Genomic DNA, 24,887 nt, shown 5'->3' on the forward strand with positions numbered 1-24,887 from the left:
CGCTGCAGCCCTCCGAACAGCCGGCGACAGACCCGACTGTCAATTCAATATTTACCCTTGATGGCTCCAGCGGGGGAGCTGTGGCTGCTTGAGCTCTGAAGTAGACGGAAATACCCGATCTCAGTCGGGTCCGCTCTACTGCGCAGGTGCCGGAAACTTGCGCCTGCGCAGTAGAGCAGACCCGACGGCGATCGGGTATTTCCGCCTACTTCGGAGCCGACAGCCATCAGAGCGCCTGCACAGGAGCCGGGAAGGTAAATAATGACGTCATCTTGTACGGAGGGTCGCAGCGAGACCCCTGAGGGACGGAGAACGGCGTGGGAAGCCTCATTAGGATCCTGAGGCTTTCCCCACCCGAGGTGAGTACTCCCCAGGGGACGTTTTGACGTTACAGATTCTCTTTAATGAAATTCATGTATCTTCCCATTTCCTGATTTTTGCTATTACAGTAGATGAAGAGTCCAGAAGCAGCAGACAATCTTGGAATTCCATCTCTCGAATCTTGACCAATGCTGGGCTGGGATGTGGGCAGAAAATGAATCAGGCAGAGCAGAGGGGGTGAGGTTGTCTCATCCTTAGAAACACCTGACTTCCATGTGTGTATTAGGCCCGGTTCACATTAGCGGTCGCCGTCCGGAATCGCCGTGCCGGAGCCGGACCGCATGCAGAACGGACGGAACGGACGCACGGCATAGCAATGAAAGCCTATGCGTCCGTTCACATGCGTCCGTTTCGTCCGGACCGGATCCGGACCGGATCCGGACTCCGGCATAAGACCCAACATGCGCTATTTTTTGGTCCGGCTCCTCCGGCAGCCGTATCCGGAGCGGAGCCGGACTGCACCATCCGGCCAATACAAACCAATGAGAACCGGAGAGCGCACAACACACTGGCTAAAAATCCGGATGTTCTACCCCACTTCCTATGCGTATTGTAGTGGCGATTTTGGATGGGGACACATGGGCAAGCATTTTGGAGTGGAGCAGCAGTGACTTTAAACGTGCTGGAGATGTTGGCAGTATGTCGGAGGTGGAGGTGAGTGCTAAACAGCGGAGGGCCTGATTCCACAGGTCCACCTTCTGCTGACCTCTCAGACCCCAACATTTTTATTCGGTTTCTACTATCTTTTGCCAAACGGATCCGGATCGCATCCTGATGAACACCTGATGCAACCTGACCGGATCCGGATCGGATCCGGATCAGAACCGTACGGTTCCGATCTGGATCCGGTCCGGATCCGGTCAGGTCATCTGGTCCGTTTGGCAGGGAACCGCAAGTGTGAACCGGCCCTAAATCTACCCCAGGTCATAAATATTTTATTCCTCTGCACATACCTGCCACCAGTCACAACACACAAGACCTAAACAGCAGCTTGGTGGAAAAAAACGGGGCTAATGGTGAAATCTCCAGCATTTGTTTTCATGATAAACCTTTCTACCTACATTATGGGCCATATCCTATTACTAAACGGGCCGTCCGTGATTTCCAAAGCCCCCCGCTGCTGAGGCAGGCACCCCTGAGTAATTTACCATCAGCCATCAGACATCCGCTCTCTCTTGCCGCAAGGCCTAAAGCTGTACTTACAGTATCTCAGATACTGAAAAGCGGTAAAGCAATCTTGAAGCTCCAGCCAGGGCTCCCCATTGGTCCACTGTCTGGACCAATGAAAATGGCAGATGTCCGATGGCTGATGGTAAATTACTCTGGGGGCCTGTCTCAGCTGTCTCAGCTGCGGTGAACTTTGGCGACCATGAGCAACCCAACGGGGAGCTCTGGGGATTCCTTATTAAAGGAGACCCCCAGATGCAGCGCCAAAACGACAGCGGTGCATGTTTGGCGGGTGTGCGCGCACCAAAGTGCAAAACCTCACTCCCTATCGCCCGGGATATGGGAGCATCAGTCAGGCTTTCACCTGAGTAATGCTTCCCAATGATCAGCCATTGCACAAGTGAAACTGGCAATAGGATTTGCCTCTCCTGATGGCAAGGTGATAAGTAGCTTGCATCTTATCACCTTCAATAAGATATGGCCCTATGTCTTGGGGCTAAAAGGCACTGACTTGAGCATTGTGCGCAGGCGTGTGAGGGGACACCTGTGTTCACATGATTCTTCTTCTTTTGTGCATCATTACGCACTTGTATACATATGACATCCTACGCGATTCATGCCAGACAGTCTATTTCAATCTGGTGAGATTCAGTTTTCACTACTACAGCTTATTCTGGTTAGTGTGCGTTTTCTGTAATCTGATCTTTGTATCTGCATGTTATGTTTATACTGTCCCTGGCCTGTATAACTACTACATTGCTGACCTTTGCTTTGTCCCACTACCTGTCAGAATTCTTGTGGTTTGTTCATGCAGGAAAAGCTGCCATATTTATATCTCATAGTACATTATACATTTGAATGTGCTATGCAACATTTCAGAGTAAAATGTAAGGTTGGGGTACTTCTTACAATATTGCTCTGAGACTTTCCAGGATAGGGAAGGTTATAATTTAGACAGTGAAACTTTCATAAATGTGTTTTAATTTTTAAGATAGAAGATTATTTATAAGTATTTTTGAATCAAGGCCTTTTGAGCTAGCTATGAGATTAGGGGCCAAATGCAATTAACTTTTTCTCCTAGGTTTTCTCCAAGGTGGTATTTTCACACCTTATCAATAAAATGCCTTTTAAGCCACCAGCAAGCAAGAAAATACTCAAAATAATCTTGATAGTACTTTTCTACCTACTTTTTGGTACTTTTTTTTATCAGCAGAATGCTGAAAAGTTATTTTAAACAGAAGATGAAAATATAAGTCCTTGGAGAAAGCATAGGAAAAAAAGTGAATTGCATATGGCCCAACACATGCTATGATTGTTTTGGGAACAGACATTATGAATTGAGTCTGTTCTATTATTTAAAAATGATTAAATATTGACACCTGCCGCTGAAAATTATTAAAGAATTTATTTGTTCATAAAAAAGACAAATATATAGAAAATTGTTTTAAACAGAACCAGAGGCGGGGTTCTTCAATCGCAAACCATATACAGAGGCTGGGTCTGTCTATAGAGCCCAGCCTCTGTTGCTATTTAGCTTCCCCCAAAGCCCCCCCCTGCACGCTGCAAGACCCCATAAAACACAGCCGCGCTATGCGGCTGTGTTTACCTCACTAATGTCAGTCTCGGCTGCTCCCCCGCCTCCTGAATCGCTCCGGTCCCCGCCTGTGTCCCTTCCCTCCAATCAGCGGCTAGGGAAGGGACGTGGGCGGGGACCGAGCGATTCAGGAGGCGGGGGAGCGGCGAGACTGGCATTAGTGAGGTAAACGCAGCCGGCTGCGACACGCTGCGTGTCGCCAGCGCTGCTGTGTTTTATGGGGTCTGACAGCGCGCAGGGGGGGCTTTGGAGGAAACGAACTAGCAACAGGGGCTGGGCTCTATAGGCAGGCCCAGCCTCTGTATATGGATTGCGATGGAAGAACCCCACCTCGGGTTCTCTTTAAATGATTAAGTTATAATATGCAATTATATCTTACATGAATAATTGTTTTAAGAAGAATTATATAATCAGATTTATATTTAAATGAGTATATTGGTTGAAGACCTGTATACTTCAATAAGCCAAAATGGCTTATGGTACAGGACAGACACTTTCCAAATGAATTAGCAGAGAGACATTATTATCAGAAGTGCATCATAAAAAGATAGATAGAATGAAGATTGTTTAACTGCTTGCTGACCGCTCCATGCCAATTGGCATGAACGCGTTGGCAGCCCCATGCCCACTCCAAAAATGAATTGGCGTGAATGGTTTCCCATGGGCATTGCAGGAGCGCGCACGTGCCGATGCGCGAGCATCTCTACTTGGAGGGCGGAGAGGAGCTCCGCCTTCAGTCTCCCAGCGGAGACTGTTAAAGAAAACCTGTAACATCAAAAAGTTCCCCTGGGGGGTACTCACCTCAGGAGGGGGCAGCTCCAGGGTCCCAATGAGGCTTGCCACGCTGTCCTCCATCCCTCGGGGGTCTCGCTGCAGCCCTCAGAACAGTAGCGATGTAAATATTTACCTTCCCGGCTCCTGCGCAGGCGCTGTGGCGGCTCTTGGGCTCAGAAATAGGCTCTACTGCACAGGCGCAAGTCTCCGGCGCCTGCGCAGTAGAGCGGACCAGACTGAGCTCGGGTATTTCCGTCTACTTCGGAGCCGAGAGCCGCAACAGCGCCCCCGCTGGAGCCTGGAAAGGTAAATATTGGACAAGCTGTCGGATCTGTGTGGGCCACTGTTTGGAGGGCTGCAGCAAGACCCCCGTGGCACAGAGGACAGCGTGGGAAGCCTCATTGGGACCCTAAAGCTTCCCCCTCCCAAGGTGAGTACCCCCCAAAGGAACTTTTCGATGTTACAGTGTCTCTTTAAATGGTGAAACCGGCATCTAATAACTATGTACAGCGCTGCAATCTAAGGCAGCCATGTACTGGGGACAGCCGCGTGACACGGCTGTCCCCCTGGGGGACATATGAGCAATACACTGTGATAGGCTAACTGGGAGAGGGGGGGAAAGTGAATTAAAAATTAAGTAAATGTATTAAAAAAAAGAAAGAAATATATTTACATGCACGCGCATCTCCTGTTAGTGGGCAGAGCGGAGCTCCACCTTCAGTCTCCGAGTGGCGGTTGCCGCTCGGGAGACTGTTAGTCGGCAGAATCGCCATCTAATTACATTGTACAGCGCTGCAATCTGCAGCAGCGCTGTACTGGGGACAGCCATGTGACATGGCTGTCCCCATGGGACACTAGAGAGCGATCAGCACTCATAAGCAGAAGCCTATGACAGCTAATCACCGTTATTGGCTGGCTGTGGGGTGGGAGGAAGATAGGGAAAAAAAAATTCAAAAAATAGACAGATTTATTAAAAAATACACAACGGTCTTCAAGCACCGCGGTCTTCAAATGGTTAGTATTTAAAAGTCAGAGGGCCATATGCAATTCACTTTTTCACCTGAGTTGTCTCCTAGGAGAAAAAATTTCATCTTTGATTTAAAATAACATTTTAGCACTTTGCAATGTAAAAAAAAGTATCAAAAAGTACTATCAAAATTATTTTGAGTATTTTTTTGCTTTCTGGTGGTTTGAAAGGCATTTTATTGACAAGTTTTAAAATATCACCTAGGAGAAAACTCAGGTGAAAAAGTGAATTTCATATGGCCTCTAATGTCTGGGGCAATTAAGTCAATCAGCAGGACAAGATAGCTGGTGACATCCATTTTTAATTAAATAGACCCGATAAGCAAATGTCAGTATGTGTAAACATCCCAAACTACCTAAATTCCCACTGATAAGTTAAATAAGGAATTTGTAAACAAAAATATTATGGCTTAGGTATTCAAAATATGATACATATTGATGCATGTAAACTTCAGCCAATTAGAACCAGAGATTTAGGGAAATTCCAAATTTGACAGCCATATTGGATCCAGTGTGTATAAAAAATAGGTGGTTTAAAAGCTATCCAGAATACAGACCAAATCTCTCCTGAAAGACACTACTCAGCTACAAGCCAGAAGCTACCTTCCCACACAAGGTTCTAGATGCTGAAGAGATGACAGAGAAGGGGTAATATGCTTAATGTTCTGGTGATTTCATTTATTAATTTTTCAACATTAAGTTAGCAAGAAGTTTTTTTAAAAGCTATATTTATGGTATTTTTTCAAGAAGATTACTATGAGGTGTTTTTTTTTTTTTTTTTTTTTTTTACATAGCTACCGATACAGAGCTGAGACTATTTGTTATCCTATTCTACATTAATTACCACACTATAGCCGCGCCAGTATTCTATATCATCGTTTGTAATCCAAGCAGTTCCTAGAAAGGAAACACAACAGACCAGACCTTCTCATAGTGAATATTGCCTCATCAGTGACACCCTTGTGCAAATACACACACTGCGTGTGTGCACGGCGGCGGCTGCTCTGCGGTGGCGGCGCTGGAAGTGCTCCCGCTCTCTCTCCGTGTCAGAGCGGTCAGCTGTTTGGGGTGAGAATATATCGGCACCTGGTCCTGGGGGGGAGAGGAGGGTCGGGCAGACATAGGCATGCTCTGCATGCTCAGCAGTATTTGATATGCGGCTTTGCGTCCGGAGCTTGGCTAAAAGGCTACATAGTAAAAAAATTAGATTGATTTTTAACTTCTGCATTGCCTTTTTGGCTCACTTAAAAAGTAAATAAAACATTGCAATAGAGATTTAAATTTCATTTTTGGGGCTAACAGTTACTCTTTAAGCAATTTTCTGGAAAATTTGGAAAGCGAAATCAGTGTTATTTGCCACAAGACCGAGCTTAAGATTCTTGCCCACTTATCCCCCTACTGGGAAATGGAAATCTATGACCAATAATTTGAAGATGTATACATCCACAATCTATGAGCGGCAGGCATGTTTTGTTTTTTGCATAGTATGTTAAAAAAATGTATTGACTTACTTGATTCCCGTTTAGATGTTTCTAGTTGTGCAGTGAATTTGCTGACTGAAAAAAAAAATAGAATAAAATAATTAATAATGTTTTAAAGTTTGTCACAACTCAGGAATGCCATTCAACCCACAGGACTTCAAATAGTAACCAACTGGGAGCAAGGCGAGAATCACTGTCCACAACATTCAGCATGGCCTAAGCACCAAAGTCCTCCCTCGCCTCTACCACTTGTACCCCCTGAGTCATGGCACTTCCCACTGGCGTAACAATAGGGGATGCGACCCATGCCGTCGCGGGGGCAAGGGCCCGTTCAGGGACTTTTGGGGGCAAGAGGGGTTGCAGCATAAGAGGAGAGTGTGGCAGATCGGTGGGGAGGGGGGGGCATTCCCCCTCTCCCTCACCTCAGGCTCTCCTCTCAGCGCTCCCCCTCCTGCAATCATTGGTGGCAGCGGGCAGCACCAGTGGTGGTGGCAGGATAACACATTACCTCCTTCTCGCTAGAGGTCTTCCGTTCTCTAGAGGGGCCCGGGATTTCTAGGAACGCCCCTGACATTTCCAAGCATTTGTCATCCTGCCAATCACTGCCTATGCATTTAAACAAAGACACATGAAAGCAGCATACTTTAGGTCAACTTTTCCTCAGTCTCCTCCCTCTACGACCTAAGAAAAATGGTTCTCAACTTCCCTGATCCATTGACAGCCAAATTGTTCTATGCAAGATCGCAACAATGTAATAAGTTGTTTATGGCTCTAAATGTGATTCCATCCATTCATACGGATTAATATTGTGCCAACGTCTTCCATGGCACTGGATGGTAGAAAGTACATGCATTTACAAGCATAATAATGTGGTCAATACACAAGAAATAATGTGGTCAATACACAAGCACAAACTGTTCATAAACACAAGAGTTATTTTCATCCCAGACAATGGGAACCTACAATCACCAGGGTAGGTTTTACCATAAGGCACTGTAGGCACGTGCCTACAGGCACCTGATGATGGAAAGGCGGCTCACTCCCCTCCCCGAGTGCCTCTCTACCTCCTTCCCAATGCTGAGTCCTGATGAGAGTGTAAATGAGAGGTTACTCACCCGGCTGTCTGCATTCCACTGATGAGATCTCCCTTCAGTCCGGGGCAATCCTAAGCTACTTAATACTGAGATTCCTCTAGCTACATAATACTTGGGAGCACCTAAAACTACTTAATACTGATGGTACTTCTGGCTAACTCATACAAAGGGGCACCTGTAGCTACCGATGACGGGCAAGGTAAGTAAGGGAGAAGTGACAGCTGGGCCAGCCAGCACACTTGCGATGCAGTTTGGTGGGATTTATAGGTTCATGGAGGACGAAGTCTAGAATGCCAGGACATCTGTGCCTATAGGCTCTTGTGGGGTAAATCCGGGCCTGCCAATCACCAACCAATGATGATTGCATTCTTAGCCCCAAAAAAGCCTGCATGCCATGCATGTGGGTACCCGGATATCAATTTATAATTCACAAAGTGATTCTATCACTGTACTGCCTGCACCTGTGAAACAGCTAGTGAGGATGCTGTGGTGGCATATTAATTAATGGGCTGTTTTATAAACATTTACCCTGATGTCTTTGTTTGGTAAAAAGCTTATGTCCGGATTACTTAAATACAATTTTAACAGTACAGCACTGCTGTATCATATATATACGCCCCTGTAGACTTCACTACAGCACCAGGGGCATAGATACACGTATTGGGCTGTTTGCAGGGGTGCGTGTATGCGCTCAGGCTAGCGCCCGCAACCCCTCGTTGCAGGGTAATGATCAGTAAATGGGGATATATGTTCATATGATCATAATGCTGTAGTAAATGAGCACCGGCATCAATGCAATGATTATATAGATCATTTTGGTGTGATAAGTAGCGATAAGGTTATTGGCAAATGAATGGAATAAGCGTAATGTGTGAAAATTGCTCTGGTTTTTAAGGAGAAAAAGCCTGTGGTGGTGGGGAACTGGTTAGTGTTGACTGTGCCATTTTTTTTTCTCTAAATCTTTTCTGTGAACTTCATCCTGTATGACCTTATAACCAATTTTGGCAGCAAATAAATCTGTGCTGTAGGTGAGCTTGATGCCCATGTAACACAGGCTTTTCCAGTTGATCTGTAATTTAGTGTTCTCGTTGGGCGAAGGATATTTAATGAAGTCTCAACTTTTTGAAGTATACTATGTGTGAGCAGCTGGCATTTTCAGTTTTTGTCTGGAAAATTAACGTATGCACTTTCTTGACTTACTTGTTTCCTGAATAGAATTTTGTAGTTGGGCAGGAAAATTGGAAACTGAAAAAAATAATAGTGACAATGAAAAAAGTATGAAGAGGAAATAAGTCATGTAATAAAGTTACATACAGTTTACACTTATTTGAATTTGCATGCTTTTTGCCTTTCTCCAAAATCGCATTCATCAGACATCTAATGTATTTTAATGCCATAACAGGTTTTTTTTTCTGCATTTTTCGCGTTTTGAAATTTTCTGTGTTTTAAAATTGCACAGCAGGTCTGCTTTCTTTCCGTGTGTGACTCATGTGTGTGGCAACGCAGAAAAATTGCATAAAAATGTACAATTTTGAAGTTGCCTATTTAAAATTTGTTGGAAAATTGGATTGTATGTACACCACAGGAGACTGTAAAAGAGCGATTCGTCACTGACCTGTTTTCTCCAACTGGTTCAACTCCTGTTTCATTATTTCTGTGTCTTTAAGCAAAGAGAGTAAATATATATTGAGAAAAGCTCAGACATATTCATACAGCAAACTTTACATTTTACAGTTTCTAAAATCATTTGGCAATATGCCATGGATGTGCCCTGTGCCCAGCTTTCCAAAACAAGTAAAACCGTTGCTGAGGGAATCCATTAACAGGTAAACGCTGCAGAAAATGACCCCTTCTTTCTTTAAAGGTGGCCACTAACGGTCCAATTTCTATCGAAAAATAGTTCGAGCGATCAGAAATTTTGATCGGATTGGTTGTAAATAATCTCAGTTGGTGGACACAATCTATTATGAATGAGTGAAAAAAATGTCAGCCGAATGAATTTTCGTCGAACCAAAATTTGGATTTTCTTGTTGGTTGCGATAGATAAGAAGCAAAGATTGGTTCGTTGATGGTGTAATGAATGATGTATTACAATATTTCACTTCCGATCAGAATTTCTGATCGCTCAAATTATTTTTCGCTAGAAATTGGATTGTTAGTGGCCACCTTTACTCTTTAGGCTCCTTTCACACTATGTAGAGAATTTTGCAATCCGATTATTCTTCAATCGCACCAAAATGGCTCGGAATTAAGATACTCACCTGAAGAGAGGGAAGCCTCAGGATCCTATTAGGGCTTCCCTGGATGGTCCGATGACCCCCCTCGCTGAACCCCTCTCCACATGGCCACATGCTCTTCTTTTTGCAGTGTGACCACGCATTAAATACGCAAGCACGGCCACGCATGTGCAGTAGCACGGAGTCCACGGCTTTGACTTACTGCGTATATGCAGGCAGGCTTGTGCGGCTACTGCACATCCACGCTGCATGAAGAGAAGCTGCGTGACCCCGATATAATTAGCGACAATGCCTTGTTGTTAATCTTCGGGAGAGCCGCGCTTAGCGACGAGGAACATCAGATCAGCAAAGGAAGCCTCAGTAGGATCCTGAGACTTCCCTCTCTCTAGGTCTTTCTGTGCATTGTAACAAATCATTTTTTCCCCTGATTGTTTTCAGACTGTCCCTAATCTTTTAGAACTTTTAGAGAGAAAGTTCTGAGTTCAGATCCATTTTAATATCATTTTCTCTAAGTAGACAGAGAGTCAAAAGGTCAAAAATGCCCCCCTTTTTACCTAGTTACCTAGGAATTGGGGACAGCTAACTGGAAGTCCTCTTTCACCTTAAAGTGGACCTAAATTCTTCTACAGGAGAGAAGGAAAACACAGAGAACCCCACCCTGTGTGTATGTAGAGATATCAGCCTGTCTAGTTTGCCCTTATCTGCAAATAATTAGCCACTGAAATTTGAGCTGTCAGTGTAATGATATACGCAGTATGTTGGCATACAGGACATGGAAGCTATCTTGTGTGACCTCATACGGAATCCATTTTGGTTACATGTTATGTCTGCTGTGTGTGTTATGCATTGTATTTCATTTGAAGAGAGTGTCTCGACATTCCATCTACTATGCAAAGGGGTAAGTGTGTGCATCTGTTTGGAAATCTGGCTACATTGACATTTAAACATACAGTAACACCTAGCTATTCAATAGCCCACCAGAAATGAGGAAGCGGCCAATTAGCCATTGTTAAGCTATGGTCAATGCAAACACCGTATTGGCATATGTAAACCTGAATAGACTGTCTGGTGCCTCAGAGATGATAGCTGAGGGATGCAGGATGCTCTGATGTTTGCATGTAAAAGCAAGCCTGGATGTACCAAAGATGATGGCACCGTTTTTTATAGAATAGGAAGAAATTGGATTATTTTTGGATTTGAATATTGGGTAATCCCAGGTTATATTCCCTCCTATAAAACCAGCTCTCAGAGCCAGTAAGAGTATTCTCCGAAAGTTGCTCCCTGAACAGAGAAGTCCCTGATCAAATCAGAACTTGTGTGACCTACCATGGTGAGAAATTAGACATTACACAGGGTAATGTTTATTTCTAATTTATTCCCTTTTATTGTATAAAGGAATGTCTTGTTGTGTGTCTTTGTCATTTTTACTTTTCTTTTTGTAAATATTTCTGTATATATTCTTTCTGCCTTTTTTTCCACTTTTTGAAATATTAAGTCTTATTTAATAAACTAACCATCTGTGTACTAAGCAGAGAACTGGCATCTCCTAGATTGAGACTGCAGTGTACTGTGTTACAGTTCAATGCCAGTTTGTATGTCCAGATTGTTCATTGCTACCGTGCTAGATTGCATTGTGAGTGTGGATGGCGTTCCCGTAGTGTTGATCTAAAGCCTGTGGCTGACCCAGTATACGTGAATGCCAGCCTGAGTGTGTGCAGCTCGACAATAGTGCATACAATTGTCATAATTGCCATAGACGGGGCAGATCTCCTTTGGTACAGGAATCTGTGTGTGTATGCTGTCTACCAGTATCATCATGTACAACTGCTAGTAGTGGCGGAGTCTTGCAGGATGGGGTTGAGGGCGAAAGCCTTGTTTTAGCTTAAAGTGAACCTGAGATAAAGCACCCTTGTGTATTTTACCATATATATCAGTGGGAACATTAGAGAAAACACCTACCCTGCTCTCTGCTTCATCCTTCACTGTTCAGCCTGCTTGTTATTAGCCCAGATAAAATCCCCGACAGAGCATTCAGTTTGGCTTTGCTCAGGAGTGATTAAAGCTGAGCCATTATAGCAGAGCCAGAAGGGGGCAGGCTTGGGCTTGAAAAGACACCAGAGAAGACAGACTCAGCTATAATGATTCTTGAGCAAAGCCAGGCTGAATGCTCATTCGGGGATTTAAACATGGCTGTTAACAAGCATGCTGAGCAGTGAAGGATCTGGTTCACTTTAAATAGGGCTGCTCCTCCTCCCGATTTGGTCAAACCCAGCTGTACCCGTCTCTGCAGACGTTCCGCGGGGTCAGTTCCTGACAGTCAGCTCTGTCTGATCTGTGCCATGGTTGTGCCATTCAGACAGGCTAATACGTGAACACAGGAGGTTAACAGTTTCTGTGCTTCCATGAAACCAAGAAGTAACCAGTCTGCAGAATCTCAGTAGGAGTTCTATAAAGGTTATTATGCTGTTGCTTATGTTTTAGAGCTGAGTGGAAGATCTGGGTTTAGGTATGTTTTGAGCCTTCCTGCTAAGCCCAGCCCCCTGAGTCAGAGAGGTGCGGAACACGTCATGCTCAGCTTAGACATGCAGAGGAGGAGTTGTCATCCCTGCAGGAGTGATAGTGACTGGAAAGTGTAATGGTTAAGGGCTCTGCCTTTGACACGGGAGACCAGGGTTCAAATCTTGGCTCTGCCTGATCAGTAAGCCAGCACCTATTCAGCAGGAGACCTTAGGCAAGTCTCCCTAACACTTCTACTACCTATAGAGCGCGTCCTAGTGGCTGCAGCTCTGGAGCTTTGAGTCCGCCAGGAGAAAAGCGCGATATAAGTGTTTGTCTTTGTCTTTTACACGACTCGCGTTAAAATTTTACTGTCTTACTGTTGGATATCTCAAAGGAACTTTTCAGTAGCAAGAAAGCAACACCGGCTTTTTGACCACTCACCGTTATTTTGAAGCTGAAATGTTTCCTCCCTCGTACTTTTATCTGGAAGAAAACCATATAAAACACATGAATGAAAGCTGTAATGCACATTATGTGACATGTAAATGTTCCGCCTGTGGATTGTACTATGGTAAGAATTCTGATGTTATAAGTCACCAGTCAGAGGGTTGCAGCACAGATGAATACAGGCCCCATTTCCATCTGCATGCTTTTTTCTGCATGCCATGTATATTCACAAATGGTCTAGTGAAAAGAAAGCTTTACGCAAGGCTGGGTTCACACTTGTAAGCACGAAAACTGCCAATATTTTCACATGTGTTTTTTTCACCAGCACTGTCTGCACTGTTCTGAAGAAGGGGACCCCTGATGGCCCCGAAACAATTGTTAACTTAAGTGTTGACGTGATTGGAGAATAAAACTTTGCTCACTGAGAAGCTGGAGTGCTAACCAATTTCTTCTACTATTGGACTGTTCTCTGGATGTTGCTTGGCATCCGTGGTTACGGACCCGAACATTACGGAAAGGTGTGCCTCTCCCTACCACTTACTTTTTCAGACACCACTGACATTTATATGAGAAAATATCAAATATGTTCAGTCAGTTCATTTGTAAGCCCACTTCCCATAGTGTTCTGGAAGTGGGCTGCTACATCATCATAGAGGCCCTCTTCCCATGATGCCTTCTACCTTTTTCATTCTCTGTCCCTTGTTTCATTGGCGGAGGACATGAATGTTACAACCCTTCACTGTCCTTCTCTAATGTTAGTTCCAATGGACAGTGTGGCTATGGTAGGAGGAAAAAAGCAGGAGGTGCAGCACTGTGGAGTACACCAAGGCTGTCTAAACTTTTTAGGCCAAGGGCCATATCGTCGTTCTTGAGAGTGTTAGGTAGCCGAACTAGCTGAACACAATGTTTGATGATTGCCGCTAGATACACTATGGCCTCGATTCATCAAGACTTATCGAATAGGTTAACAACAGTTCGGTAAATAACGAATTCGTTAAGTTGATTTCAGGATTCATCAAATTTATCTACAGCTGTTAGCAAGCATTCGGTAACCATTCGTTAGTGATGCGTTAAAGCGGAAGAAAGTGCAATTCATGAAAATGAAAGTGGGCGTGGTTTAGCGTTACATTTAGGATTAGTTATCTCCTTCACTGCTGTGTCGTTATTCCGGTCAGATCATTGCTGACAGAGAAGATGGAGCCATTTGAAGTGGTTATGTATCAGCTGAGAGTGATTCAAAGGCGCAGAAGGGCAAGAGTAAGGTGTAGAACCATATCAATTTGGAAGATAATGGATTTATTTGCTATACCAGGACATCTGCATTTCTTTTGAATCATCTTGTAAGAGAACACAGGCAGTGCCAGGGTTAACTAATTTGCTAGCTGCACTATTTTTTTTAGAAAAGGCTCCTATCAAGCTGCAGCTGGCGAAATTGTGGGATTGTCCCAAACCACTTCCAGAATCCTGGTCCAGGTGTTAAGCCCTATTCAGAATGTTGCTACGTAGTGTTCAAAGGACTGCCTTTAACCCACAATTCCATGGGAATCTTATGGCCTTGTGTTAAATTACCACTGTAAAATGGAAATATCGACACGTTACCGAATGGTTACCGGATTGTTATCGATATTTTATCGAATTCACACCGAATGCGAAAAAAACCTTGATGAATACAACTAGAAATCGATAAACTTCGAATTCGGTAATTTAACGAACTGGAAAAAGTTATCTCAAAGACAATGATAAATTGAGGCCTATGTCTGTGATATTTTAGAGAAATAACCCATATACTGTGTGCAGTTAGCACAGTGGCAACTGCTAATTAGTGGCTGGTACTGTTGCTGGCATAGTGGCCGCTGCTAATCAGTGGCTGCTACTGCTACAGTGGTGGCTGATAACCTACAGTCGAGCAAAGGGGAGGCAGAGTGGCAAAAGAAGGTGGCCCCTACATCAGGGGCGTAACTATAGAGAAGCAGCCCCTGCTACCACAGGGGGGCCTAGAGCTGTAAGGGGTCCCCAACTACTACTTTACTCCCTCTGATAAAGTGGTCCTTCCTCTAGATCAAGTGTTTTTGTGGCTACACTTATTTTATGACCCCTGTAAGATGGAGCCCCAGGCCCTGATGGTCACCAAGAGGAGGCTAGAGAAGGAGGGTAAACCTTGGGGGACCCTATCAAAGTCTTGCTGGGGTTCCCCATCAATTGTAGTTTCACCACTGAACCCGTGCATTGATTTACACTCCTGCTCTATGGTTAAACATGGGACCGGGCATATTTTTGTAACAATAGTTATGGCAATCACAGATCTGGATAAATGACCGATACTCACAGTGAACAAACAGGACACTTGTGAAGACTGCCAGAATACAGAACATTATGATTTGGAGGATCACCAAGATCTGCAGCGCCCGATTTCCATTTGTCTTTGCTCCTGGAATTATATGCAACAATTTATTTGTAAATAAGACTGGTTGTTTTAGGAGTTTTCACAGTCTGCCATACTTTATATATCAAAACATCTTAGATTTTATCTTACCCATAAATATGATATTTTTAGGCTACATCTGAGAGCAGAGTGTGGGTCAGATTTATCAAAGCATTACTGACAGTTGTTTCTTCTAAAACTGGTCTAACCAGCAGAGGAACAGTTCTGCATGATAGTAAGAAACTTCACAAATCCTATGTAATAGCGGCAGTTTAGCGTGGATTTCTAGAGCTACACTACAGTTAAGAAAAGTGCAAATCCATCCCTAAACTGCTGCAGAATACCTTGGAAACAGTAATTCCCCTCACACACTGCACTGCCTGAGAGACCTTTCTAGTCCCTCCAATTCCTAACAGTTTAAGAAGGAATCTGGACTATCTAATGATTTCTTAGGATGTCTGAGACAGTTCTGGATTTCTAAAAACCTACTAATATTTTGTCTCAGACACTCTTGATAAATGCCCCCCACAGTGACTTTGAGGGGAATGTTGTGCAGCAGAGCAGTGCAATGTATACCTGCTTCAGCGCTGGGTAGGTCCGCTCTGTGCTTCCCTGCAGCCACATGCACTATGCTATATACTAGTGTCCAGTTTCTAATGTAAGTCACATGACATCTAGAAAGACTCGGGAGCCAAACACTGGTATGCATCATGGTGTATCATGATGCAGGGAGGACCCAACTGTGCAATTTGGGTAGGGGGCACGGGATAATTGTGTCATATGCTTCTAGAGGTTGGTGTGTTTTACTGGCTACACTTTCTGGAGGGAATGGGGTTGCTTTATCGGCCACACTTGCTACTGAAGGAAGGGCTCTCATACTTGCTATGGGGATGTGGGGTGCTATACTAGCTACAGGTGCTAGGGGGCAGCGATGGCCACTCTTGCTGTGTGTGGGGGGGGGGGGGGGGATGGAGGAATGTTATAGTGCCCACAATTGGTGAGCTGGGTGAGGTTGTATCAAAGAGAGGGGGCCCTGCGAGATTATGGCTTGGAGGGCCCATGGTTTGTATTTACCCATCTGTGTTTAATCATAAAAGCAGGATATTCGATCCCATGTTTGACTTCAAAACCACAATTAGCCCACATTTTTAATGGCTTTTGTTAGTAGAAAACAAATATCCTATGCAGGGATGTTCGGATACCCCCAATCACAAATTCAAGTAAATCCGGCCCCAGGAGAGTCGAAATCCGAATATGCCATGATCGTGATCCGGATTTGAATCGGAGCTCCCGATTTTAGCCGTGATTACATGTTGAACGGACATGATTACGGATTTTACTTTAACATTAATAGCAAAGCCACCATACATGCTACAATCACCAAAATTGCATGGAATATAAAGGTGATCAGTCGCCACAACTTAAAAAAGATTGTTTTCAAAAAGACCTAATAGTTTTTGAGAAAATCAATTTTAAAGTTTCAAATAAAAAAAATATTCGTGTTTAAAAAGTGCCAAAACCCGCTGATTTTAGCGGTTAATAGCAAAGCCCCCTTACTTGCTAGAAACACCACATTTGCAGGATATGTTACGTAGAACAGTGGGAACAAGGGGAAAACATAGGTTTTTTAGAAAATCGATTTTAAAATTTCAAAGGAAGTTTCAAAGGAAAAATATTATACATGTAAATGCGGTAAATACATTAACTGTCATTTACAGCTATTAACGCATTTAAATGTATACTATTTTCCTTTGACATTTTAAAATTGATTTTCTCAAAAACTATAAGGTCTTTTTGAAAAAAAAATGTTACCTCTTGTTCCCACTATTCTTCTTAACATGGCGTTTTGGTGTTTCTACCATGTAAAGGGACTTTGCTATTAAAGTGAATGGGAACCGCATTTAAAAAAAAAAAAAATGACTCAAATACTTACCTAAGGAGAGGGAAGGCTCTGGGTCATATAGAGCCTTCCGTCTCCTCTCTCGGTGCCCTCTATCCTGTGCTGGCTCCCCTCCCCCCCCCCCCCCCCCCCCCCGTTTCAATCCTTTGCTGAAAGTGTATTTGGAAGTCTTCGGGAGCCGTGTCCTCCCAAAGACGTGCGGCTCCATACTGCACAGGCGTTAGCGTGCAAGAGAGCGTGCTTGCGCAGACACAGTACAGGGCCGCCCTTCTTCAGGAGCACTCGGCTCCCTGAAGACTTCTGAAGCCTCCTTCGGCCGGGTAAAGCAATATTTAACTAAATTTGTCAAATACTGCTACCAGGGGAGCCAGCACTGGAACGAGGGGACCAGGAGAGGAGCGGGAGGGCTCTATAGGACCCAGAGTCTTCCCTCTCCTTGGGTAAGTATCTTCTCATTTTTTTAAATGCGGTTCCCATTCACTTTAACTGCTAAAGTTGGCTGGTTTTCAGGTGATAATCACAGATACTTTTCCCATGATCAAGGGCCGAATACTTGGAACAACGACTGAATTTGTGATTGACTGTTGTGATCGATTCCCTATCACGGATTTGCATCACGATGTCGGATAGTGAAAAAAAGCTTGTGAATCATGGCTATGCCGCGATCACATATTGTATCCCGAGCACCACTAATCCTATAGCCTGTGCCTTGTGTGTTATTTAGCTGACTCAAATGGAATACTGTAGTGGTTGTTTCTTATGACACCTTACCTTGGTGCTTTGGTGTTTCTTCTATCTTCTGTGCAACAAAATCAGCCATATTTGTATACATATTTCCTACTGAAAACAAGAACAAATCACAACATAAATGTTCAATAGTTCAAGCAAATCAAATATGCAAAAAGGATAACATGTAAATACAGTGGGGCTAATTTAGTAAAGATGGAATATATAGTTACATAGATATTTGGGTTGAAAAAAGACATACGTCCAGCGAGTTCAACCAGAGTATATATTTGGGAAGAATAGGGAAGCCAAGTTTTCCAGGCCCACAGCAAAACATAGTGAAGATTTTTAAAGGGACCCTGAACAGAGCGGAAAAATAGAATACTGAACTTACCTGGTGCTTCCTCCAGCCCCCTGTAGTCTTTGCGGTCCCTCGGCGTCTTCTGGGTCACCTCCATTGTCCAGCCCCTGGCTGCTCCATAAGCAGCGTGACCTGGCCAGGAGTCATGTGCTACTGTGCATGCACGGCCCGTCTGCGCCTGTCACCATAAGCAGTTCATTCTTTTAAGAACCAGGTTTGCACAGACTTCTCACGGGGATGGGCGCATGATTGCGATGGGCACATGGACAGGTAACGCATGCACAGTTGCGCAAGACTTTGGGTCATGGTGCTTGTGGAGCCACCAGCAGGACAACGGAGGGGATCCAGAAGAAGCATAGGTTACAGGGGGCTAGAGGTAGCCTCAGGTAAGTCCAGTATTTCATTTTTCACCTCTGTTCAGAGACCCTTTAAAAACCAGTGAATTTCTGTTTGTGCTACTGCAGTTGTATTCACATAACATTCTGAAAGCAAGAATTTATTTTTAATAAACCAAGGACAGCCTAAAATTATTAAAAATCTTATTGCTTCTGACGCTGAGAATATCAGCAGTCACACAGCCTAGTAAGTCATAGACCTTTCAGCTGCTACCATTAGACTAGTATTATTAGGCCCCTTTTACACTTAATACATTGCGAACACTCTGCTTCCCAGGAGCAAGGATAGCCCTATGGGACTATATCAGTGATCTCGGTGTGGCGGGGCCCAGCATGGTAACACTGCATACAGTGTGTTACCAGATGACTTGCACATATACACCAGAAGTGGAAAGCATGGTGGCATAGTAGATAACACTCTCGCCTTGCACTGCTGGGTCCCTGGTACGAATCAGAGCCTGGGCATTATATGCACACATCGGTACGGAGTTTCTGTGTTCTCCTCCTGTTTCCTCTGGGCACTCCGGTATCCTCCCACATCCTAAAAACATACATATAAGTTAATTGGCATCCCCCTAAATTGGCCCTAGACTACAATGGACATATGACTATTGTAGGGATTAGAGTGTGAGCTCCTCTAAGGGGAACAGTGTGACAAAACTATATACTTTAAAGTGCCACCGAAGATGTCGGTGCTATATAAATACTAAATAAGAATAATACTTTCAATGGAAAGTATGCCTACTTGTTTTTTTGTTTTTTTTAGCTGCAGTGTGATCGCTAGTCAACAGTTTAAAAGAGACCTTATTACCGGTATGTATTTGTGTAGCACTCACTTCTTCTGCATACTCTTACCAACCCTGTCAATCAATTCTCCCTGTAACTCTCCATCCCTCCACAGCCAATGTGGAAGCAGGAAACTCTCCCCTTTATAAAGTGGTGATGATACCTTACTAATTGCTAGGGACAGACTGTGTATGGTCTGATTTGTTTGCTAGGTTACCTGGAAACACTTCATTGAATGTAGGATGTTTTTGAATTTACTGATGGCTAACACAGTACAATACTCTAGTGCTACTACTTTATTGAATGTAAAAAAAAGATAATGGACTCCACTGAAACAAAATTTGCATCACAGCAAATTTTGGCATCAGATTCACAAGGAGTGTTCTTTGCACAAAACATCCGGAATTGCCATGAATCTTACTTTGCAAATTTCTATTTTGAAGTATTAAAAATGGACCGGTGCTCTTGCAAAGAACAGACTGAAAAGTGTTCACTGCACATAGAAATGCTGTAGAAATCAGCTGCACTGAGCTGCGTTTTTTTATTTAGCTACAGTTGAGTGTAACAAGTGTGTAATCAGTAGGCATGACTGTCAGCACTTTGGCGCTACTATACAGGAAAATAAAGATGCTTTAACCCTTTTTTTTTGCTCCCTTAAAGTTCACCCAGTACATTTTCAGGGCTATTTGGGGATTTCTGTGCATTGTAATTAAAACATTTTTCCCTGATTGTTTTCATACTGTGCCTAATCTTTTAGAGCCGAGAGGAAGTTGTGAGCTCAGCCCTGCCTGTATACTACCAATGTCACTTTCCCTATGATTTTATGCTATACATTCTGACCCATATACAATTCACCTTTTCTCCTGAGTTTTCTCCTAGGAGATACATTTTCATCTTCTCTTTAAAATAATTTGTAAGCACTTTACAATAAAATAGTGCCAAAAGTTTGTGTAAAGTAATAGCACAATTATTTTGAGTGTTTTCTTACTTGCTTGTGGTTTAAATGTTATTTTATTGACAAATTGTGAAATTTCACCCAGGAGAAAACTTTTTAAACTGCAATACAAAAATAAAATCTAAAGAACAGACACAATTGTATTAATTACCATAAATACTGAAAATAATGATTCATCATTATTATTATGTATTATTTGACTTGTTACTGAGGGACATGAGCACCCAACAGATTCTATAATAGTGTGAAATAAAATGTACTTTAATAAAAATAATTATCCGTATCTGAAAATAATAAACTTTGATCTTTTCACCTATCGTCACGTAAGTCTTTTATTATGTTATGCAAAATGTGTTTATAGTTTCAAAATATATATAACAAAAACATTATTGTGATCTATCTTTAGATAATACAGTGTAAACTCCAATCTACACGATACCATTCTTTGTGCGATTCGATTACGATTGTATTTAGGATCCAATTAAATCCCACATATCCGATCAGAATTCGATTCAATTCAATTCGATTTGCCAAATGGCTAATCGAATTGAATCAGATTGAATCCTGATCAGACATGTCGGATTTAAGCGGATCGTAAATAGAATCGAAAATACAATCGCACAAAGAATTGTAACGTGTAAATGGGGCTTGCCCAATCTACACGATACGATTCTTTGTGTGAATCGATTATGATTGTATTTACGATACGATTAAATCTGACATGTCTTATTGGGATTCGATTTGATTCAATTCGATTTGCCATTGTTTTGCAATGGCAAATTGAATTGAATCGAATCCCAATCGAACATGTTGGATTTAATCGGATTGTAAATAGAATCGTAATCGAATCTCACAAAGAATCGTATCGTGTAGATTGGGCTTTAAGGTGGACACACACTATACAATTAAAAGATCCAATTTTACATCAATTCAATTAATACGATTAGTTGTACCGAAAAATTGAATTATTTTTTTTTAATTCATTCAATAAATCTGATCCTATTTCCCATTTTTATTCAATAAAAGAAGATTGGGAATGTTGGATGATCAATTTATATGAAAAATAAATGGTATGTTGTAGATTGAAAACTCAGAAAAATTGCTTGGGTCAAGTAATTGTCAAGCATTGTTATCATAATTGGGGAAAAATTGAAACAAAGGTATGTGGTATATTTGACAGATTTCTGAAAAGTTACAATCAATCAGAAAAATTGATTGCAATTCTTGAATTGAAAAGATATTTAAAAATTGTATGGTGTTTGTCCACCTTTAGGCTATAAGCACATGTAACCAATTTAGGAGTTCTAGGCCCATATGCAATTCACTTTTTCACCTAAGTCTTCTCCTGGGAGATAATTTTTAATCTTCTGTTTAAAATGCCTTTTTCAGCACTTTGCAATTGATAAAGTATTAAAAGTAGGTTGAAAAGTACTGCCGAAATTATTCTGAGTTTTTTCTTGCTTACTGGTGGCTTAAAACGCATTTTATGGGCAAGGTGTAAAAATATCAACTTGGAGAAAACTAAGGCGAAAAAGTGATTTGCATAGGGGCCCTATTCTTCTTGTACAGTCCAAATTTGATGTTAGAGGGGTTAGAAATGGATTGTGGGTTGGTGATCCAAGGGTTAGATCTAAAATGAGGGTTCCCAATAGAAAATGTAAAATTTAGAAAGCATTTGATGAACCGAGAAGGAATAGTAGTATGAATTTATGAAAGAGGATAATCATTGTGAAAGTTGAAAATATGTTGAAAAATTGGTCTCAAGCAAAAAAATGTGAATTACTGTAGATTAAAAAAAAAATGAACAATACTGTTGACATTGGTTGAGGTGTCTGCAAAATAAATTATTGTGACATCTTTACAAATTAACAATTTTAATAGTGAGGATTTACCAAAAATAAAATGTTTTCACACAAGTATAATATTTTAAATCTTATTTGTGGTGTTCAGTGTGATATATAGCAATTGTAAAAGGTCTGGATTATTATAAATTATTTATTTTTTGGTAACTTCTAATGGATACAATTACATTTCTCAATGACATCACACAAAAGTTCAATGTAAAAAAAGTCAGAATTTAAGTCGGAATTATGTTAAAGTTGGAAATATGCAATTCCAATTATCGCTAACAATGTTACTCTGATATTCCTAATCAGCACACTGGTGGCCTAAAAAGTATTTTATTGACAAGGGCCCATATGTAATTAACATTTTTCTCCTGAGTTTTCTCCAAGGTGATATTTTTAAACTTTTCAATAAAATGCCTTCTAACCTCCTTGCCGGTTATCCCGAGCTCAGCTGCCGCGGAGGATTCCTCAGGCCCTGCTCGGCCGATTTGCATAATTTTTTTTATACACGCAGCTAGCACTTTGCTAGCTGCGTTTCACTTACAATCGCCACCGCTCCGCGCCGATTCGCCGCTACATCAGAGGGTGCCCCCCCCTGAGACCCGTGCGTTGCCTGGCCAATCAGTGCCAGGCAGCGCTGAGGGGTGGATCGGGACTCCCTCTGACGTCACGACGTTGATGACGAGGTTAAGCCACCAGCAAGCAAGAAAATACTCAAAATATTTTTGATAGTACTTTTCAGCACTTTTTCAATTGAAAAGTGATAGAAAATTATTTTAAATAGAAGATAAAAAATGATCTCCTTCCAGAAAACTCAGGAGAAAAAGTTAATAGCATATGTGCCAAGGTGTGCCACCAGCTTTTTCTTACCTGGGAGAAAACTCAGGTGAAAAAGTTAATTGCTTAAAGGACATAGGGCCATATCCAATCACATTGTTCACCATCAATTTAGAATAGCTTTTCAGCACTTTGCAATTGAAAAAGTAAGTGAAAAAGTACTATCAAAAGAAAAAGTACTATCAAAATTATTTTGAGTATTTTTTTTTATTTATTTAATTAGCTTTTCTGGTGTCTTAAAGGAAATTTTAGTTTGAAAATGTCACATAGGAAAAAACTCAGGAGAAAAACTTATTTGCATATGGGGCAATGTGACAATTTCATCTAGATTCATAGATTTTCCCAGAAATAACATTGTGTAATAAAGATACACATCAATGATTGTATGCCTCTAGATATTTAAAGTGAATTGGAACTGCATTTAAAAAAATTAGGCAGATACTTACCCAAGGAGAGGGAAGGCTCTGGGTCCTATAGGCTCTATAGTATAGAGCCTTCCCGCTCCTCTCCTGGTCCCCTCGTTCCAGTGTTGGCTCGCCCGTTAGCAGTAATTGACTAATTTAGTCAAATACTGCTTTACCCGGCCGAAGAAGGCTTCAGAAGTCTTCAGGGAGCCCGAGTGCTCCTGAAGAAGGGCGGCCCTGTACTGCGCCTGCGCAAGTACGCTCTCTTGCACGCTCACGCCTGTGCAGTATGGAGCCGCACGTCTTCGGGAGGACACGGCTCCCGAAGACTTCCAAATACCCTTTCGGTGGGGGATTAAAATCGGGGAGAGCCAGCACAGGATAGAGGGCACCGAGAGAGGAGAGGGAAGGCTCTATACGACCCAGAGCCTTCCCTCTCCTTAGGTAAGTATTTGCTTCATTTTTTTTTTAAATGCGGTTCCCATTCACTTTAAGAAGCAACCTCTGTGGCACCAGATACATTCTTGAATCTGTCTTGTTTGCTAAATAACTCTCCCTAGAGTAATACCTACATATCACAGGGGCCCATGCCAAGGTTTTTTATGGGGCCCAAAGCCCTAAATACACATTAGCAATGATTCCTTCTCTAGCCCAGACATATTGATATGCATGTGTATGGCAATGCCCAATCACATTTACCAGTGCATGGAGTACATGAGGATATGTAGTATATTGCTCAGGTAGGTTAGGCCTATACTGGGTCCCTCATTTGCTATAGAATCCCACAACAGTTGTTATGGTTTCGATGGCTATTGCTACACCCTCGTCCCAACTGTACACACAAGGTTCCTTCCTACTTTAACATACGTGAATTAAAACCTTCTTGAATTACCTGACATTTCAGTATATTCAGTTTTCATCCTTGTACACAAGTGGGACTCCATTCACTGCAAGGTTGTGATTCTTCTTAAAATGTTATTTTCCTTTCAAGCATTTATAGGAACTGAGGATGAACATTTTCAGGAACCTCAGTAACCACAAAGGGGAAGCTTATATAATTCTGCCTATAAATTTCACATGACCAGAAAATGTAAAAGTTTACCTAAGTTGAACAAAATACTTGTGACGTAAAGAAAAATATCTGCACAAAATGAACACTACTGTACTGTAATTAGCTTCAGTGATAAGTAAATGGAGCAATATTGAAATTGACAGCTCCTGTAGAAAGCTGAAGGAGGAATGAGCGAGAATGCCTCTGGCAGTCTCATGAAAATGTCCTCAAACTTCTCATCGCTCTGCAAATTACAGTAGCTCCATTAAAGTCAAATAGTCAACTTTAAATTTTAAAATCAAAGTCCCTATACGTGTTAGAAGCACCAAATGTGTTAGGTATGTGTAGGAGGATAGTGGCAACAAGGGAAAAAAGTTCCAAAAGACTTTGTGGTTTTTTAGAAAAGTGCAGTTAAAGTGACATCAGATAAATTGGAATTGTATGTGCTAACCCACTGTACCCTTACCCCACCCCCTTACATGATCCCCATTCCCTCAACACAA

At 42.3% G+C, this 24,887-nt stretch overlaps 1 protein-coding gene across 2 annotated transcripts in view; it reads right to left on the minus strand.

The window, feature by feature from the left end:
* Positions 1–24,292, minus strand: part of LOC137561045 (C-type lectin domain family 4 member G-like) — a 35,208-nt gene extending 10,916 nt beyond the window's left edge. The window contains exons 1-8 of one of the 2 annotated variants that reach the window (XM_068272264.1): positions 24,226–24,292; positions 18,929–19,045; positions 17,794–17,862; positions 15,027–15,128; positions 12,695–12,736; positions 9,133–9,177; positions 8,718–8,762; positions 6,454–6,498 (exon numbers count right to left, since the gene is read on the minus strand). In XM_068272264.1, the coding sequence (XP_068128365.1) occupies positions 6,454–6,498; positions 8,718–8,762; positions 9,133–9,177; positions 12,695–12,736; positions 15,027–15,128; positions 17,794–17,862; positions 18,929–19,045; positions 24,226–24,277 (517 nt within the window). In that variant the 5' untranslated portion in view covers positions 24,278–24,292. The remainder of the gene's footprint in view (positions 1–6,453; positions 6,499–8,717; positions 8,763–9,132; positions 9,178–12,694; positions 12,737–15,026; positions 15,129–17,793; positions 17,863–18,928; positions 19,046–24,225) is intronic. The other variant, XM_068272265.1, reaches the window with a different exon arrangement.
* Between the last annotated feature and the right edge of the window lie 595 nt (positions 24,293–24,887).

Source organism: Hyperolius riggenbachi, chromosome 3, assembly GCF_040937935.1.
Source record: "Hyperolius riggenbachi isolate aHypRig1 chromosome 3, aHypRig1.pri, whole genome shotgun sequence".
NCBI lineage: Eukaryota > Metazoa > Chordata > Amphibia > Anura > Hyperoliidae > Hyperolius > Hyperolius riggenbachi.